Below are 19,336 nucleotides of genomic sequence, written 5' to 3'. Positions count from 1 at the left end.
CCCTGTTCATATAGACCTTATTTGCTACCTCCATTAGTTGGGTGATGGACATACCTGCAAACCCTTCTAACTTTTGTAGCTTGCGCTTAATATCTCCGTATGCTTGGCTGACAAAGGCGGAGTTAACCATTCGGGAATTGTCTGCGTCTTCCGGATTAAAGGGGGTATACAAGCGGTATGCCTCCAATAATCGGTCATAAAAGACACTGGGCGCTTCATCGCTTTTCTGGATCACCTCAACTGTCTTCGACATGTTAATGGCTTTCTTTCCTCCGGCTTTCATGCCAGCAATTATAGCGTCTCTATAGGCTCTGAGTTGAACCATATCAGCACCATTTACGTTCCAATCGGGATCGGTGTTGGGATAGTGTGTCGCGGCCCATGCTGCTGGATTGGCTTGGTTCAAAGCACGGGCTCTATCCTCTAATGCTTTAATGGCTGCTTGATTTATTCTTGTCCTTTCCTCATTGTTAAATAAAGTCATTAGTAACTGCTGGCAATCAGCCCATGTCGGATTATGCGTCTGTACTATTGAGGTGAACAGATCAGTCATAGCTTGTGGTTTCTCAGTATACGAGGAATTATGGGTCTTCCAGTTTAAAAGATCGGTTGTGGTAAATGGGACATATACGAAGACTGGGTCAGCGTGTGCCATTTGACCTGCGGCATCGATATAAGCTGACCCGGGATTCAGACGAAGAGGCATCTGATAGTGCTTTAATTGTTGGGCACCAGTCAACTGTCGGGTTTGGATGGGGCTACGTAGAGAGGCGTCAGTCATGGGTTCCGGTCGGGGAGAGATAGGGTATGGGGATGTGGGAGGTCGGTTTTGGGAAAAGGTCGTAAATAAAACACTTCGAGCCGAGCTAGATGAAGCTTGACCGGAAGTCTGAAGTGGCGCCAAATCAGGATATTCGTTTCTAATGGGGGTGGATTCTGGTTCCAGAAGGGGAGATTTAGTACGAGGGGGGGTGGATCCTGTACTGGAGGAGGAAGCGGAAGTGGATGAGGGTAATGAGGGGAGGGGTGCAGGACTTCCTGCGTTTGCGTCACTTCTTCTTAACGGAAAGTAAGGGGGCGGCAAAGGGATCTCGGACTCAGGGGGCGTGTCCAAAATGGGCCTAACACCAGTCCTAGTGGACGAGCAAGTCCTAGCTACCATGAGGCGACACTGCTCCTCGTGGCATGTCTGGAGCCATTTTGGCGAGTCATTTACGGCCTGTCTCCAACAGTCAATATAAGGAAACTGGCCGTAAAGTTCAGGCCTACCCGATACAGCCACGTGTAAGCGCTGTACCAGAGTTGGATCCAAACTGCCACGTGGCGGCCATGCCGCAACCAAAGTAGGCCACTCCCTAGTACACAAAGTGACCAAACGTACAGGAGACATCTTTACCCCAAAATCACAAACTTTGAATCCCTTTTTAAAATTCTTAACCATACATCCTAAGGGATCCGGAATCGTTGACTGCGACGCACCCATACTTAACAATGGAACGTCGTCGACAACGAATACTATACACGCGTACTATTCAACAGTCACACCCGTTTCCTCTGGCAACAGCACCACGTGGTACGGTTACCAAGTGAAACGTACACAATAACAATAAACACTCAGGGAATTCCCGTACACACACAGCTGTTACACCAGTCACTATATAATCAATATTATGCCCTTTGGCGTAACTATACAGTCACCCACGCTATAATTCTCTATATACGAATTACCCGTCTATAACAAACCCCAGTAACATCGTCTTTTACAAATAGCGGTTACAGTACGGTTAGCATAGGTCAAAGCACAAGTTAAGGTCACAATACAATTATTAGTGGTTATGGTGTTAAACATGCAATGGACGACAATGATTAGTACTTATTATATAATGTCAGTAAATATACAGGGTTATGGTACCGTGCACTATAATACAGCAACACACTATTAACACTCTCGCTAGACGGCTGAGCTCGCGCTATCTAACAAGATATACACTTTACTAAAACAATCGTTAACACATTTACAATTCCCAACTAAACTATTGGCCAGTACCTTGAATGGACTACCTAAAACTATATACACCCGTTTTGGTTAGCCACACTGCCCAATCACCACATATATAGCGAGCTAGAGAACCGAATTTACACAGGCGCCTCTTAGTCGCACTATCAAAAGTCTAGTGGGTTCCAAATTTACACGCCTTCCCACTTAGCCCAGATAGGATGAGAACTAGCGAACCGAATTTACACAGGCGCCGCTTAGTCTCCCGGTCCCTCCGACCTAGCGAACGTAATATACACCCTAGAACGCTAGTCTAGACAAGACACCGGTGTCCGGCTAGGGCTATTTACACCAGGACCCCGCCTGACTAACCAAATCAAACGGTCTGACTAAAGAGCGTTCGATCGAGCGGTGCGCCTTCGCTCCTTCCCTCCGACAGAGGGGGCAGATACACAGATTCAAAACCCCTTTGGGCCTACCGCACAATCGGTATACCCCTAGTGGGTCCTGCCGTCTAAAACAGCAGTTGTCTTACCTCCTCGTTCCTGAACCTGAGTTCACACTCATCGACGGGGACACCCCAGCACTTCTCACGTAGAGGCCGATGATCTCCTGGACAACAGACCAGTGGCGCCGAGACGAAGGGAGGTCCACGCAGAAGTTCAGGGGTGCAGCCGTAGAGAACGTGGGCAAAGATAGACCGTCTCACACCTCTGCCTCTCAGCTACCGTTGAACGATGAGCTTCCCGGCCAATGCACCAAATGATACCGGAGAAACTGACGGAAGCCAAGCACAGAGAGATGGACACAGGTTTCTTCAGGAAGGAAGAGATTCTTTATTGGATCACCGATCGGGACTCAGAGGGACTAGCGTCACCAAAATACAGCAAAGTCTGAGTACTGAATACATAGAGTACATTCCTTATATAGCACTGTAGCTCCTCCCACAATTAACTACACCCACACATACCCTTAACCTATTTAATAAATAGAGTCTAAACTCATCCATCCGGTCTAACCACGTGGCTCATCTGATACAAAGGAGAGGGACGCGTAATTCCAGTTCTTACATTCCTGCACCTGGTCAGTACAGTGATAACAGTATCTTAGCTACGTGTAATTAACTAACTGATACTACAAACACATATACATACATATGCCTTGTGGCAATCTTAGCCTGCTAAACTTGTATTTTACTGGAATTACATCACAATAGGATAACAGTGCGTAAACCATAAAAATGTTTTACTAGATGCAATAAAAAGTGAAAACTGCAGTCATTGCCCAGATTCCCAATCAGGTGTAAGTGTGAATTGTATGTATTACTTCAAGAGAGAAGTCTCATATTGTGACTGTCATAGCAGGTATATTTGCTCAAAATGGGGGGTAAGGAAAAATAACACAGTACTTAGTTGTGGGTACATAGAGAGCACAATAATAGGTGTTCTCACTGTACAGGAAGTGAAAACTGAAAGCATTAGCTGTAGGATATATTGCTCTGAATGAGAGCAAAGTTAATTTAAACAAGAACTGCTGCTGCTCTCCAAGATTTTTTATATTATTTTTACTTATCCACTATTTTTTGCAAACATGTGATTGCGGGACCTGAAAGATAAATGTAAATGTCTACACTGACGTTTTTACCTTTGTCCTGAAACTGAGACTTCCATCTTGGCTACTTATCAATCATTGTAAGTTCTGTGCTTTACCTCATTCAATATAGTAGTGGAGAAACTGTGGCCTGCATAAAAATCCAGTGTCTGTGAATGATAAATTAGTTTTTCTTATGATCGTATGTTATCAAAGCAATAATGATCCAAATTTCATCAACCTTTTTGTGCTACTAACTTACAGGGACACTAATGGCATCCAGACCACATCATCTTAATGAAGCTGTCTGCATACCATGTTCCACCTGTATTACAGCAATGTTTTCATTGCAGGATTTAATTACATCTAGCGGCTGTCACTCAGACAGCCACTAAAGGTGCTTCTGCGTAAATAGCAGACTAAAACAGTGGAGATGAAAGTGCGTCCACAGTTCACATACATGTGAAAATGTGGGACACACTACGGTCAGGATGGTGGTTCCAGATCCACCGAGAAAGGGCTTGTACCCGAAATAAAGTATTTATAAAGCTAGAAAATAATAGAGGCTCATCCAAAAAGGGGGAGACTCAATTCTGGTTTTAAATACAATGCATAGGAAAATATATATAATAATAACTAGACCATCAGCACTGATGAGGACATAAAAGCATTGTCCAGTTGATATATAATGCAAATACCGGCAGGTGCCTTGATACCAAATGAATACCCTTTATTAATGGCACTAAAAAAGACACTATCAGCTTGGAAAAAATGCATACAATATGTCAACGTACCTATGAGGGGATAGACCGCAGTTTAGGGATTACTTACAATAATACAGTCACCAAGACTGCATATAAAAATATATAAAGTAAAGTAAAATGCTTAAGGGAAAAACAGTGGGAAAAAATGTATATATACATGAGTCTCCACCCTTAACCCCTTAAGGACACATGACATGTCTGACACGTCATGATTCCCTTTTATTCCAGAAGTTTGGTCCTTAAGGGGTTAAGGCTCCTAATAAAGCTGCTTAGGGAGCCACCCTATGACCCCTAGATGAAACACCTTCAATGGGTGTTCTATGCTGTCCCTAATATTACATAGAGAGTTATTAAGATAAGCAGCATAGATAGGAGAAATAGTAGATAGAGGGAGGAGAGTGTGTACAGAAATCTCCACCCTTTAGACTTATAATAGAACAGCTTACAGAAAATCGCCCTATCAGCTCCTAACTGGAGCACCCTCAAAGGGTGTTCTATGCTGGATAGATGGTGGAAATCGTAGATAGGAACTATATCCCTATGGCTCTTAGCAAACACCTTCAAGGGTGTTCTGTGCTATGTGTTAGACAACCTGGAGGATAAACAGCATAGATGTAGGAAATAATAGGTAAGAGTATGTCCCTATAGCTCCTAACACCTTCGAGGGTGTTCTGTGCTGTCCCTAGTCAGAGTCAGGCAGGAGAGAGAGCGAAATGAGAGCAGTCTGCGGCTAACTCCCTTCAGAGGTACTCGTTCAGTGCTGGAAAATTACGAAGACATCAAATCAAATACCTAGTGCTACCATAGTGAAAAAAATAATAACAAGAGCTAAAACCCCTCATAGGTACGTTGACATATTGTATGCATTTTTTCCAAGCTGATAGTGTCTTTTTTAGTGCCATTAATAAAGTGTATTCATTTGGTATAAAGGCACCTGCCGGTATTTGCATTATATATCAACTGGACAATGCTTTTATGTCCTCATCAGTGCTGATGGTCTAGTTATTATTATATATATTTTCCTATGCATTGTATTTAAAACCAGAATAGCAGACTAAAACACTCTGATTTTCATAAGACCATCTGATTGGAGTGATACTAAAAACCTTCAGTTATTTAAATGTGCATAGAGATTTGGGATAGTTGGCAACTATACAAAATAAATCTCAGTGTGATCCACTAACAGTAACAGGTAGGATCACCCTGGGAGAGAGCACAGCAAAGAAGAAAGGAGCAATAAAAAAAACCCTACCTTAAACATACATTTCTAAAATGTATCAATAGTGACATTGTAACACTATTATCTGTCATAAATCGCTGAATAACACCATATTTTTTTTAAAGTAGACAACCCAGGGTATTCAATATGGGGTATGTCCAGACTTTTTTAGTAGCCACTTAGTCGCAAACACTGGCCAAAGTTAGCGTTCATATTTGTTTGTGTGTGAAAAAAGTAAAAAACTAAATTGAACGCTAATTTTGGCCAGTGTTTGTGACTAAGTGGTTACTAAAAAAGACTGGACATACCCCATTTGCAATACCTTGGGTTGTCTTCTTTTGCAAATGGTATGCCATCATGGGGTTAATTCTCATTCCTGGGCTACCATATGCTCTCAAATGCAACGCTACCAATCTGGCCATTTTCAATGGAAAAATATTTGACCCATATATTTGACCCTGTAACTTTCAAAAACGCTATAAAACCTGTACATGGGGGGTACTGTTATACTCAGGAGACTTTGCTGAACACAAATATTAGTGTTTCAAAACTGGAAAATGTATCACAACAGTTATATCATCAGTAAAAGTGCTGTTTGTGTGTGAAAAATGCAAAAGAAGTCACTTTCACTGACAATATCATTGCTGTGATATGTTTTACTGTTTTTAATCACTAATATTTGTGTTCAGCGAAGTCTCCCGAGTAAAACAGTACCCCCCATGTACAGGTTTTAGGGTGTCGTAGAACGTTACAGGGTAAAATACAGTGATAGCAAATTAAATTCTCTGGACTTTCGGCCTGGGTTGGCAGGCAGGTCCCTTAAATTGCAATCAATAAAAAACCTTAATTATGTAAAAATATTACATAAATACGCACGTAGAATTTAAATATATATGCATATTTATATATTTGAAGTCTACGTGTATATTTATATAATTATTTATGTAATTTTGTATATGGACATATGAATAGTTCGTATACTTTTTATTTATTTATATATACATAGATATATATACAATTTCATTCTAAGTGTATTTTGATATATATATATATATATTACTATCAAAATACAGTTAGAATAAAATTTCGTATAGATATATAATTTTTTTTAAAATTTTTATTATTATTTTTACATGTTTAATTTAATTTAAATTACTTATTATTTGTATTTTATAATAATATATATATATACAATATATATAGTTATTATATATTATATATATACGTGTGTAATTTAATTATAAGTGTATTTTTATATTAATATATGTACATATTAATATAAAAATACACTTAGCATGATATTATATATATGATATATACACATATATAATAATAATTTTTTTTAATTCACTTTAACTTTATTTTTTTTTATGATTTTACACATGCAGGGAGACTGCCTGTCAGCACAGATAGTCCCCCTGCAGGCAGACACATGGACACCTATTGTGACCATGTGGTCGCCCTGTTGAGCGATCACATGGCCACAGGGGTCCTAATCCGCCATGGGGAGACTGTCTGGGCTGCAGGCAGTCTCCCCACACCGGGACCAACGCCGATCACTGCCGGGGGAACGACGGCGATCGGATAAGTACATTGGACGGTTAGGACGGTTCAGGACCGTCACCGGTCGGCAACGCAAAAATGCCGATGACGGTCCTGAACCGTCCTCCGTCCTTAAGGGGTTAATAAAGCCAACGTTAAAATGGGGAGAGCCCAATAAATCAAAGCTGATATTAACAGTTATAGGGCAGGATGGGCAGTAGAGGAAATAATTAGAAAATGTTTAATATAATATGAAGTTAAACCGGCAGATAAACATTTCTCCTGGACAGAGAGTAAGGTCCAGGTCAGGGTATGTATGAGGAACCTCCGCTAAAGGACCGCTTCCTAGCTGAAACAGCAAAGACTTTCCCCGCTGCATCCTCAACAAGCTGGAGCAAACTGGAACAGTGATTACGGTAACCAATCAGCGCTCGGGGAGGGGAGGTGTTTCGCCAGCCAATCGGGAAAAAGGGAGCGAAACCAGTTTGAATGGCAGCCCTTCTCCTATTAGCTGGCATGGACTTCCAGGCGGGCAGCGGGACTCTGCAGCTGTGAAGCAGACTCATAGTTCCAGGGAGTCTGCAAGGGGTCGCTCCTCTCTCCGGTGAATATCTCCACTTAGGTAGCACCTTAGAGAGCGCGTTTTAGGCAGCTACTAGCTTGGACTCGTAGATCCCGGGTAGGGAGCCCCATGCAGTCGTGGTCTGCCTCGCTGACAGTCCAGCTGCAGGCATGAGGCCCCAGGATCTCTTCAGGAAAAACTGTGTAAATTAGCTCCATTAGGAGCAGGTAGGGCGATCCCCATGAGGACCGGAAAACAGTAGCAGGCAAGCAAGTGGGTACCTGTGGGCATGGTACTCCGTGACGGCGTTCCGTCACACTTAGTGTCTAGTGTGCCCAGATGTACGACACCAGAAACCAAACCTTGGACAGTAAGACAGGAGTCCCAAATCAGGATTGGTTTACTGAATGTGGGAGATGTGCAGTGTATACAGTGTCAAGGCAATCAAATATGTGTACTTGATTCTGCAAATCTGGTTTGCAAGTCCTGTTGTCTAATTGCATATTTAATGTGTACAGAAGTCCCATAAATGGTATGGCATCTGTAATTATCACTCTGTTTGTATTTGGAATATCACAAATTGGAACGGAGATAGTGTGGTTGTTTGCTTTCTTTTATTTTTATTTGTGTGATAAGCGTCTTTTGAAATCATATATGTCACCTAAAGGATAGCTAGAGGGTGGCACGATGCATTGCGATGTTGAATGGAGATGGACTTCTATCCTTCCTTTCACAGCAGAATTAGATAAAAAAATGCAGTTTCTTTTCATTTTCTGATACCAGGCAATGGTTAAATTCTTTCCAAAACCATGCCTCTAGTTGTGGTCACAACTACTAGAGGAACCTTCATAAGACGTTTTAAAAAATCGAATGTCTTCACCTTCAATGTTATCACTCTTACCATGATCTTCAAAATTCAAAGCAGTGAATGCATACACATGAAAGAAAGGATCAACATGTTGTTGCCTCACAAACCACATACAGTGGAACCTCGGTTAACGAATGCCTCGGTAAACGAAAAATTCGGTTTACGTATAAAAATTCATTAAAAAAAATGCCTCGGTTTACGTATTTTTTTCACAATACGAAACAAGTGTCCCAGTTTATAGCTCCGCCCCCTGCATACTGAAGTGTGGGTAGCACGTGAGTGTGTAGTGTGGAGGTGTTGGAGAGGTTTTGGAGCCATTTGCAGCAAGCTGTGGAGCCTTGTGGAGCCTTTTGGAGCCATTTTCAGCAAGTTGTGGAGCCTTTTGAAGCCACTTGCAGCAAGTTGTGGAGCCTTTTGGAGCCATTTTCAGCAAGTTGTGGAGCCTTTTGAAGCCACTTGCAGCAAGTTGTGGAGCCTTTTGGAGCCATTTGCAGCAAGTTGTGGAGCCTTTTAAAGCCACTTGCAGCAAGTTGTGGAGCCTTTTGGAGCCATTTGCAGCAAGTTGTGGAGCCTTTTGGAGCCATTTTCAGCAAGTTGTGGAGCCTTTTGGAGCCATTTGCAGCAAGTTGTGGAGCCTTTTAAAGCCACTTGCAGCAAGTTGTGGAGCCTTTTGGAGCCACTTGCAGCAAGTTGTGGAGCCTTTTGGAGCCATTTTCAGCAAGTTGTGGAGCCTTTTGAAGCCACTTGCAGCAAGTTGTGGAGCCTTTTGGAGCCATTTGCAGCAAGTTGTGGAGCCTTTTAAAGCCACTTGCAGCAAGTTGTGGAGCCTTTTGGAGCCATTTGCAGCAAGTTGTGGAGCCTTTTGGAGCCATTTGCAGCAAGTTGTGGAGCCTTTTGGAGCCATTTGCAGCAAGTTGTGGAGCCTTTTGGAGCCATTTGCAGCAAATTGTGGAGCCTTTTTGAGCACTTTGCAGCAAGTTTTGGAGCCTTTTGGAGCCATTTGCAGCAGGTTTTGGAGCCTTTTTGGTGCATTTCAAGAAGTGGAAAGGTAGGGAGCTGAGCTTAGTTGTTTGCATGCCTTTTACTGTGTGTTGATGTGTGATGTTTTAAAACATAAAGTTGGATGTTTGAAATGTTATTGCTTGATTAATCATGTCCCTGTACAGTATGCATGCCTTTAAAGTGCACTTTATAAAGAGTTTTGAACAGATAAAATACTTCGGAAATACCTCCGGAACGAATTAATTGGTTTTCAATGCATTCCTATGGGAAACCGTGTTTCGGTTTACGAATTTTTCGCAATACGAAACATCCCGGAGAACGCATTAAATTCGTAAACCGAGGTCCCACTGTATTCCTTAAAAGGGTTACAAGTCACCAAAATAACTTTAGGTTAATGAAGCAGTTTTGGTGCCCCTGCAGTCTCACTGCTGAATTCTCTGCCATTTAGGAGTTAAATCACTTTGTTTATGAAGGCCTAGTCACATCTCCACCTACGTGTAACTTACACAGCCTTCATAAATGCTTTCTGTGAAGAGAGCACTAATGTTTAAGCTTCCTTTATTGCACATTCTGTTTTATCTAGAATTCATCTCCTGCACAGCTGCTGCTGAAGCCTCCTGTGTGTGATTACAGAGCAGGAGATAAAAACTTAAATGGACACTATAGGCACCATACCACTTTAGCTCATTGAAGTGGCCTGGGTGCAGTATCCCCGTACTTTAACCCTTCAGTGATCGTTATTGCAGTTTTTAATAAGGAGGTCATCGGCGCTGAAATCAAGTAAGTGACAGAAGGTTTTTTTTTTTTAACCCTTTATGCACCACAGGGAAGGGGTCGCTATTGGGCGGGTGGGGGACTATAAGGAGCTTTTATTTTTTTGGCACTATAGTTTCCCTTTGAGTAAGTTAAAGGGACACTAGGCACTCAGACCACTTCAGCTCTTTGAAGTAGTCTGGGTGCTGAGTCCCTTTTGCACCTAGTGCTGCAGTCTAATGTTTACATTGCAGCACTAAGTCTGCCCCCAGTGGCTGTCTGGTAGACAGCAACTGGGGGCGCTTCTGGAATCCAAACTGACCTTTAATCCATTATCTGACACTGGACGTCCTCACGCTCTGCATGAGGACCTCCAGCATCAGATTTTCCCCATACAAAAGCATTGAATAATGCTTTCCTATGGGGAGGTCTAATGCACGCGCAGCCACTGTCGCGCATGCGCACTAGGTCTCCCCCGCTGGCTGACATTGGCGGGGGAGGAGCATGGGCATAGCCTGACCCAGCGCCGAGGGACATCAGCGCTGGATTCAGGTAAGTGGTTGAAGGGTGTTTTAACCTCTTCAGTACTGCGGGAGGGGGTGCGAGGGAGGGGACCTATTAAACCTATAGTGCCAGGAAAACTGCTTTGTTTTCCTGGCACTATAGGATCCATTTAACATCTAGTTGAAAATTAAACAATTTCTTCTTATGCAGGCTGTGTGAGTCACAGCCAGGGAGCCTGGCGTGTCAAGGGTTGCATGGACAGAAAGAAAAGTAATTTCAATCCTAAGGCAGAGAATTGAGCAGTGAGACTTCAGAGGCATGATCTATACACCAAAATTGCTTAATTAAATCTATGCTAATTAATGCAATACCTTAGTCAATGCTATACAATTCCTTATTTGGAGAGCAAACCTCAAAATGGCCCTTGGTTGTATATTTCGCCTGGGGCAAATGAATTTCCATTTCTTAAGCCTAATCCACTGCTTTTTAAAAGAATCGCCTTTGTTTCAAAAGATGTGTTAATCTTATTATCTTGATAAAATCAGTGTAAATATTTACAGGTTTGCCATGAGTGAGAATGTCTGCCCCTTGCACATAATTTGGCAATTTTGGCTAAGCAAGGCAGTGAAAAGGATTCAACAGAATTTCCATAAATACTAATGTATTTTTCCATTTTAGCCATAGAGTGTTCAATCACACAATGAGATTTCAGTTTGTTATAAGCTTGTGAATTATCTGTGTCATATGTTTTAACCAACATAAAAGTAAAAAAAAAAAAAAAAAACAACAACAACAAAACAAATACTACCGGATAACACCCTGAAATCTCACTGTCAAGGTCTATACTTCTCCTTCCACTCCAATAATATGGAGCTCCTAAAAAAGCAGGACATTGAGATAGAAAAGTGGGACTGAGGGATTTAGGTTTAAAACAGGGGCCCTCAATGTCTATTCTACTGTTACTGTTGTGCTTTCTATGGCTGTTGGTGCATTGCAGGGTTGTGTGTTTCTCTTTATGCACTGCAAAAATAAAGAACATAGGGACACTTGGGAGTTATGGGAATGGGAGATTTTGAAATAAGCACTCTGCATTATGTATTTTTGTTTTGTCTTCTGCCTTTGATCTAAGAGTCTTACACATTCATTAAGTACGTTTTCTTCAGAAACTAGCGGTTTTATTGCCTGTTAACTCTTACCATACTCTTGGGATGGTTTTGCTCTGTGAGTTTACCATTATAATAAAATAATAGAATAGAATAATAAAAACATTTTACAAAAAACTTTTTAACATTTAATTTGCCCAAATAGAATTGATGGCAGGTAAGAATTGTATTCCATGGCAAATTGTCTAACTTATTTCACACAGTTCTGGTTTGGTTTCATACATGTTGTTCCAGTAGGTATGGATTAGTATGAAGGTGATTGTTCTTTACTCAAATTGGAATCAATGAACAATTCAACCAGTGTCCTGATACGATCTCTTAATTGTTTGAAAACTTATTGAGCCCCTTGTAATTGCTTCTGATATGTGGTAAAAAAATAAATAAATTTGGGATTCCATGCACTAGTAACCTAATCTATGTTCAGGGAAGATGAACTATTGAACTGGTCTATGTTCGGGGGAATTCCCCTGAATATTGACCTGCTTTCTTGCACATGCTTGCTACAGTTTCCTCCCACCTGAACGTAAGCCCCAGTGCATTTTTCATGGCAAAAAAATAATACAAGACCTGGTTTTATTTTCAAGGACAGACGGATAGTTTGTGCTGAGTATTTGGATTCCCTACAGTTTACATAAGACCAGCGTGGAGTGGAGTCACCGATTCTTCCTCTCTTACCTCACCTGAAGCACAGGAAATGGGATAATGAAAATAGAAATAGTATCGAAATGAAAAGTACTCCTTTTTCAACATTGTATGTGGTGAGGGCAACATACAGAGCAGAGGCCATGATACGATTTTATGAGCCCACATCTTTCAGTTCCGTTTTCATAACAATATTTCATATATGGCAAAGCATGTGTTTATTTCCTGAGAGCTGTATGCAAATCTCACAAACTAACAGCTACAGGCTAACGGGTATCTTTTCTGGTACATTATCTGATATTTCTTTGTACCAACTATTGCCTATTGAGACATATACAAACAAAGTCTGAAGTAGATGTGGCACTGTAAGTACAAGTGTCAATATGTTTATGAATAATGTTGATATTGTGTTTTTTGTCTTCTTCCAAATTACACGTCTGGGTTAATCTGAACATTTACAAGTGTAATTAAAATGCTTGGAGATGGGTGGTGGAAGGATGCACACCCGTTGTGATCTTTGCAATTAACCCTGTATTTTGTTGTGTTCTTTATTGTTTCAAACGTGTTGTAATGAATTTACATTTATACTTACTATTTAATACTGTTAATCAACTTTAACAGAAAAACATCAAAGGGGCAGCTAACAACATCAGCACACTATCTGCAATATGGTGCCTGCCGGGAGTCCCCACACTCTTTAGGAAGAGTCTGACACTTAGCTATGTTGGGCACCCACAGTCCTTCTGTTTTATCTAATAAAATATGTTTTGACTATATGTAACTACAATTAAAATATGTAACTACACATTAAAAATACCACATTTGAACAGTATTCATGGGCTGAGAAGCATCATCTGACATAAGTGTGTAGATGCTAAGAATGTAATTCTCTTTGTGATGATGCATAACGTTAAAACCTTCAGAAACCTTCACAAATAGACAGTCACTAAAGGCATAATAAATTCTGTCATTTCCCTGAAATTGCCAAACAAAAGACCACATCTACGCACCAAAGTAAGAAAAACACTAAATTAAGATGGTGGTTAGAGTGTAGCTTTAAAAATATAATATCCTTAATATAGATCAGTCATTTATTAATCAACAATGTTATTTACAATTGTCTTCCGTTTTGAACTATGGTGTATGTGAGTAAATAACTGAAAATAAACATTATCAATGAGGAAAATATTAAGTGTATTAAAATTAGTGTTCTACTTCTGACGTAGAAATTATTCTTGCGTTCCTATGTCAAGATCTGTACAGTGGGCCTGTTTGGGTTATTCTTCAAAAGCCAGTCAGCAAGCCATGTCTGAAATAAAAAAAGGAAAGAGAAAAATCACTTTATCTAATTTTAATTCAGTATGCGTGGAGGAATTCTGCCTGTTTGTTTATATTAGGTTATTGCTTTCAGTAATGTAGTATAAATTTATTTTTCATTGTATCCTTGTTGCTAAAATGCATTATTCAGTACTACTGTAACTGACTTCTCTATGCTATTAAAGAAGAAATGATGTGTTTTATTTTGATGCGCTCATTCAGATACACTTTATCACTTTACCAATAACAAGCATCAGTATACATAAACTCAATATGCATCTGCTGACCTATTTAGGTAATGGACTCTGAATAATTAAAGTAGCTTATTCATCAACATTTTGCTTTGCCTTATCATAAAGTATTTTAAAACCTGCCTATATCATTTGCTTATATACTTTTTAAATCTGTTCCACATTGGGACACCACTTCCACATCACTACCTCCACAAAACTGCTTTCTCCCAAGTGAAAATGACTCTCCAACCACCATACCCATTACAGCACTAATGGTGTCCCCCCCCTCCATTTTCATTTAGGTCCCCCACACGCCGCTCATGGGTTGGGGATAGGGGGGTGAACAATAGGTTCCCCCCATTGTCTTTTAGGGCCCCCACCCGCCGCTCATGGGTGGGGTCAAGGGGGACCCTATGTCCCCAATTTATTTGCATAGCCCACACTCACACAATGGCACGGGTGGGGGTTGGGGAGGACACTATGCCCCCCCCCCCCCCAGCAAGTTAATAGATGCCCCACCATAGGGGCCACTTGTTGGAAGGGGAGGTTACAACAGTAGATATGCCCCTGTTCGCGGTAGAGCAAGTGAGGGAGGACATGGGGCTCCCTGCCGCTATTATTTTTCCATTTTACAAGGAGGGAGCTGCGTACCGGTAGCTACCTCCTTGTAATAAACTGAACGAACAAACAGACGAACACTGATATTCAGTGTTTGTTTGTTCGTCTGAAATTTCTATTCATTCCTTCATCTTTTTGACGAATGAATAGATGAAATTCCCATAGCGAATTCCCAAGTGTTTAACTGGGCATGTACGGGAATTTCACAAAGCTATCTACTGTGTGCAGATGACGTATCCCACAGGGACTTCATCTACCCACACAAAGATGGCGGCGCCCAGGAACTAGGTCTGGGGACACAAAAAAGATTTTAAAATAGGTCATATTGGGGCTTAGGGGCATTTGGGGGTGACTAGGGGGACAATTAAATGGAGTGGAGTCGGTAGGGGGGTTAAAAAAACAACAACCTAGATTCGGACATGACCGTGCCACTTTAAAGGGACACTCCAGGCACCCAGACCACTTCAGCTCATTGGAGTGGTCTGGGTGCCAACTCCCACTACCCTTAACCCTGCAACTGTAATTATTGCAGTTTTTTTAAAACTGCAATATTTACCTTGCAGGGTTAAGTCCTCCCCTAGTGGCTGTCTATTAGACAGCCACTAGAGGACACTTCCTGCTTCATAGCACAGGTTTTCTGTGCTAGAGCGTCGCTGGACGTCCTCACGCTGTGTGAGGACCTCCAGCGTCGCTCTATTCCCCATAGGGAAGCATTGAAATTCATTTTCAATGCTTTCCTATGGGGTGCGCTAATGCGCATGCGCGGCATTGCCGCGCATGCGCATTAGGTCTCCTCGGCCGGCGGGCGAGATCAGTCTCGCCCACCGGCCGACGTAACCAGAAGGAGGAGCGGCGGGGGAGGAGGAAGCAGCGACGTGGGACCTGTCGCTGCCCCTGGTAAGTGACTGAAGGGGTTTTCACCCCTTCAGCAACTGGGGATTGGGGGGTGGGAGGGAGAGGGACCCTCCAGTGCCAGGAAAACGGATTGTTTTCCTGGCACTGGAGTTTCCCTTTAAGCAGGGGTTGTAGTATTAGAAAGACTGAATCAGACCACTAAACACAATGAACAGAAACACAAGATAATTTTTTTTTAAAGTGCTCAAACAACTTTGTGCAATAAGAAAAAAGGGGATCATAGAGCCAATTTAATTTACATTTCTAATCTCCCCAAACTGGCACCACAATATTTAATGCTAAATATACATTCAGTTTTATTTAAAGGAACACTCCAAGCACCATAACCACTACAGTGCACATTTTTTAACAGATTTTAATTTTCTTTGACTAGTAGACTTGTTTTAATAAACAAATCAGTCATATTTATTTTCATCACAATCTGTTAAGGGCAAATCCTATGCCACATGTTATAGAATCAATATGGTGAAAGCAATGAGAGCAAAACTTAAAGGGACATTGTAGGCACTGAAACAGTTAATACTAAATGAGAGTGCCTGGCAGCCCATCCCCTCTGTGTGGCTTGCGCTAATGAGGAAGCATTAGCTTGATCAGCAATGGGTGGTTGTGATTGACTGAAAGTGTCAGCTGACTGGCTATCACAGCCACCCATTGCTGGTATGAACTGATATGACTAGAAGAAAGTTTGTAATTTCTACCTTAGTCAGAGGCAGTCTATAGGTGGCCAGAGACCCTCATTCAATGTTAACCTGATTCAAAATGGTTCAACACTAAATGGAGGGACAATATCAGAAGACTGGTTAATGTGTCTACAGTGTGCCTTAAAAAAAAAAAAATCAGCACTAAAGTTAACTTACATATGGGTCAGCTGGTTTCTGCTTGCAAAGTTCTGTGAGTCCAGCTAGCAATGTTGGATTTACAAAAAGGTTCAAGTAATCAATGGCAGCTTGCCCAGTTGGCACTGGCTCTATAATGACTATAACAAGAAATACAGTGTTATAATTGGCACAATTTTTTTTTTTTTTTTAATTCTCACTATATGCTATAAATAAAACACACATCCCTATGAATAGGTTTTATACTATTGTTAAACAAATGCAGGTGGTTAAAAAATTGAAAGTATGGCATTATTGGCTGGCTCAGTTAAATGGTTTTCAATTTACCTAAATTTAGTCACAGGCATATATTATTAAATCTATTACAAAGCAGGTCAATTAATTTACTTCCAAAAATTCTGAATGACAAATATTTAGTGCTTATAGAGTTAGCTTTAAAGACTTCTAAACTTCCCAATATCAAAAAACATTCTGAGATTGGCAAGGACAAGACAAACAATTTTATTTTATCTCAAGACAAACTGAAATGGTATGGGATATACCTATCTGAAACATCGTGAACACATGCAGTTTAATCACAAAATATACCTACTCAGCTAGACAAACATTAACTTGTTTTATTTACATCTCAGCAATGAATGATAAAATAATAGCACATTTGTAGGTATTACCTTCAGGAAACATAAATCCAATTTCTCTCTCTGCTGATGTAAAGCAGTTGCTACCATGAACAGCATTTCTGAGGTCATCAGTCCCATACAGAGCCCTTAAACTAAAACATGTATAACATTTTTTTTTATTAATTTAGAAACAAATAATTGATTAACCAATCAAATATTATTTATTAGGGCCATAAAATGAATTCTAATATTCTTGAATAAATACCAGAAATGGGTATGTGTCGCCTAAAAATCAAACATGATATATACAAATGATATATCCCAGTGCGTCTAAACACAATCCAGTGTTATGTCACTAAAAAACACTTACATAATCAAAAATTGTGCTGTCTATTCATATGCCATGTTTTGACTGTTATGCCTGTTATTGCTTACGACTGCTGTCGTGGCTGAGTAAGCTTATTGTTAAAACTTGCACAACAAAAATAAAGAATTAAAAAAAAAACAAAAAAAACACTTACATAAACGAATGGATACAAAGAAAACGGTAGTTTGCGCACACAATGTATATAGTAGTTACTGTATTTATATCTGCAAGGTATAATCATAAAACACCATCATAGGGCAATATGTATATGCAAAATATAAAATAGGAAGTAACTTGGAACACTCACAATCTAAAGAGCCAAGTGAGTCGGCTCTAAACTGTAATAGCGTGTTGGTACATCCAATATTGGTACTGGAAACCTGCAAAGGGGGACCTGCATCTTCTTTACAGTACCAATATTGGATGTACCAACACGCTATTACAGTTTAGAGCCGACTCACATGGCTCTTTAGCTTGTGAGTGCTCAAAGTTACTTCCCATTTTATATTTTGCATATACATGTTGCCCTATGATGTTTTTTTATGATACCTTGCAGATATAAATACAGTAACTACTATATCCATCGTGTGCGCAAACCACCTTTTTCTTTATAATATTCTTGAATGCCTTTGTATATTCTCATACATTTTGCCCACAAGAAAACCTATTGTTATTTTTGCCACAGTTGGATTAATATCCCCCCAAGGCTTTAGGCAGTTGGACCTAGTTTGAGCCCTGCCATCACTCTTTGGTAGAGCTTGTCCTTAATACAAATATCTTCATAGCTACCATGTTTCCCCAAAAATAAGACCGGGTCTTATATTAATTTTCCCCCTGAAAAATGCACTAGGGCTTATTTTTGGGGGATGTCTTATAGCAAGCATGCGTAGAAAGCAGTTCTACTTTCAGAGGAATTCCCTGGAACATAGACCAGTTCAATAGTGCATGGAATCCTGTGAATCTATGTTCAGGAAAACTTTCACGAACATAGATTAGCTTACACGCTAATGGAATCCCGCAAATCTATGTTCATGGAAAATTTCCTGAACATAGATTAGCGCACTAGCGACTAGGGCTTATTTTCGGGGGATGTCTTATTTTTGGGGAATGTTCCTTATGTTTGTCACACCTCCTGGCTGAGACCCAGAATATTATTTGTTGCCAATTGCAGGAAGCCTGTCTGCTTGCTCCAGGTCACTCCAACTGCTCTCGATCTAATGGTCCAATCCAATGCTCCTCATAGTATGCATCCAAATGCTTCTAATCGGAAAGCATTGAGTTCAATAGTTTACTCAGTCATTGAAGAGTAGGCACCTCTAGTGCTGTAAGGATTACAGCCACTAGAGGATTGTTTTACCCTCCAACATAAACATTGCAATTTTCACAAAACTGCAATGTATTAACCACTTCACTTGTTAGTTTAATGTCTCTCCAGGGAAAATGTCCAGTGTTTGTTCGATGTAGCACAAGCACATATAATGACATCCTTGCGCTCCATTTACGGGTGAATTCTCTCCAGGGGATAACAGAGGAGAAAAGTGGAAATGGGCCAGTAAAGTGTGCATGTGTGGGGAGGCTTCCACAAGTTATAATGTGAATTATTTGTGACTAGAGATTGTAGTGTGGGATTTTTATCTACGGCAAATAGTGTGTATCCTTCTTTTGGATAAACAGCAAAAACATATGTGAGGAAGGCTGAACTTGATGGACGCAAGTCTCTTTACAGCTATGTAACTATGTAACTTACTTACTGGTCCAACAATGTTCAGGGCCTAAATGTCCTGGAGAAACGTTCCCACTTGCTGAGGAGGCTGTGGACAGTGAG

At 40.7% G+C, this 19,336-nt stretch overlaps 1 protein-coding gene across 1 annotated transcript in view; it reads right to left on the bottom strand.

The window, feature by feature from the left end:
• Positions 1-13,535: 13,535 nt before the first annotated feature.
• NME5 (NME/NM23 family member 5) overlaps positions 13,536-19,336 on the bottom strand; it is a 79,188-nt gene continuing 73,387 nt past the window's right edge. Inside the window, exons 4-6 of the mRNA XM_063445289.1 lie at positions 17,196-17,296; positions 16,546-16,664; positions 13,536-13,914 (exon numbers count right to left, since the gene is read on the bottom strand). Coding sequence (XP_063301359.1) covers positions 13,849-13,914; positions 16,546-16,664; positions 17,196-17,296 — 286 coding nt within the window. The 3' untranslated portion in view covers positions 13,536-13,848. The remainder of the gene's footprint in view (positions 13,915-16,545; positions 16,665-17,195; positions 17,297-19,336) is intronic.

The sequence above is a fragment of the Pelobates fuscus genome, chromosome 3 (genome assembly GCF_036172605.1).
Source record: "Pelobates fuscus isolate aPelFus1 chromosome 3, aPelFus1.pri, whole genome shotgun sequence".
Lineage (NCBI taxonomy): Eukaryota > Metazoa > Chordata > Amphibia > Anura > Pelobatidae > Pelobates > Pelobates fuscus.
This window is presented reverse-complemented; position numbering and strand designations above follow the sequence as displayed.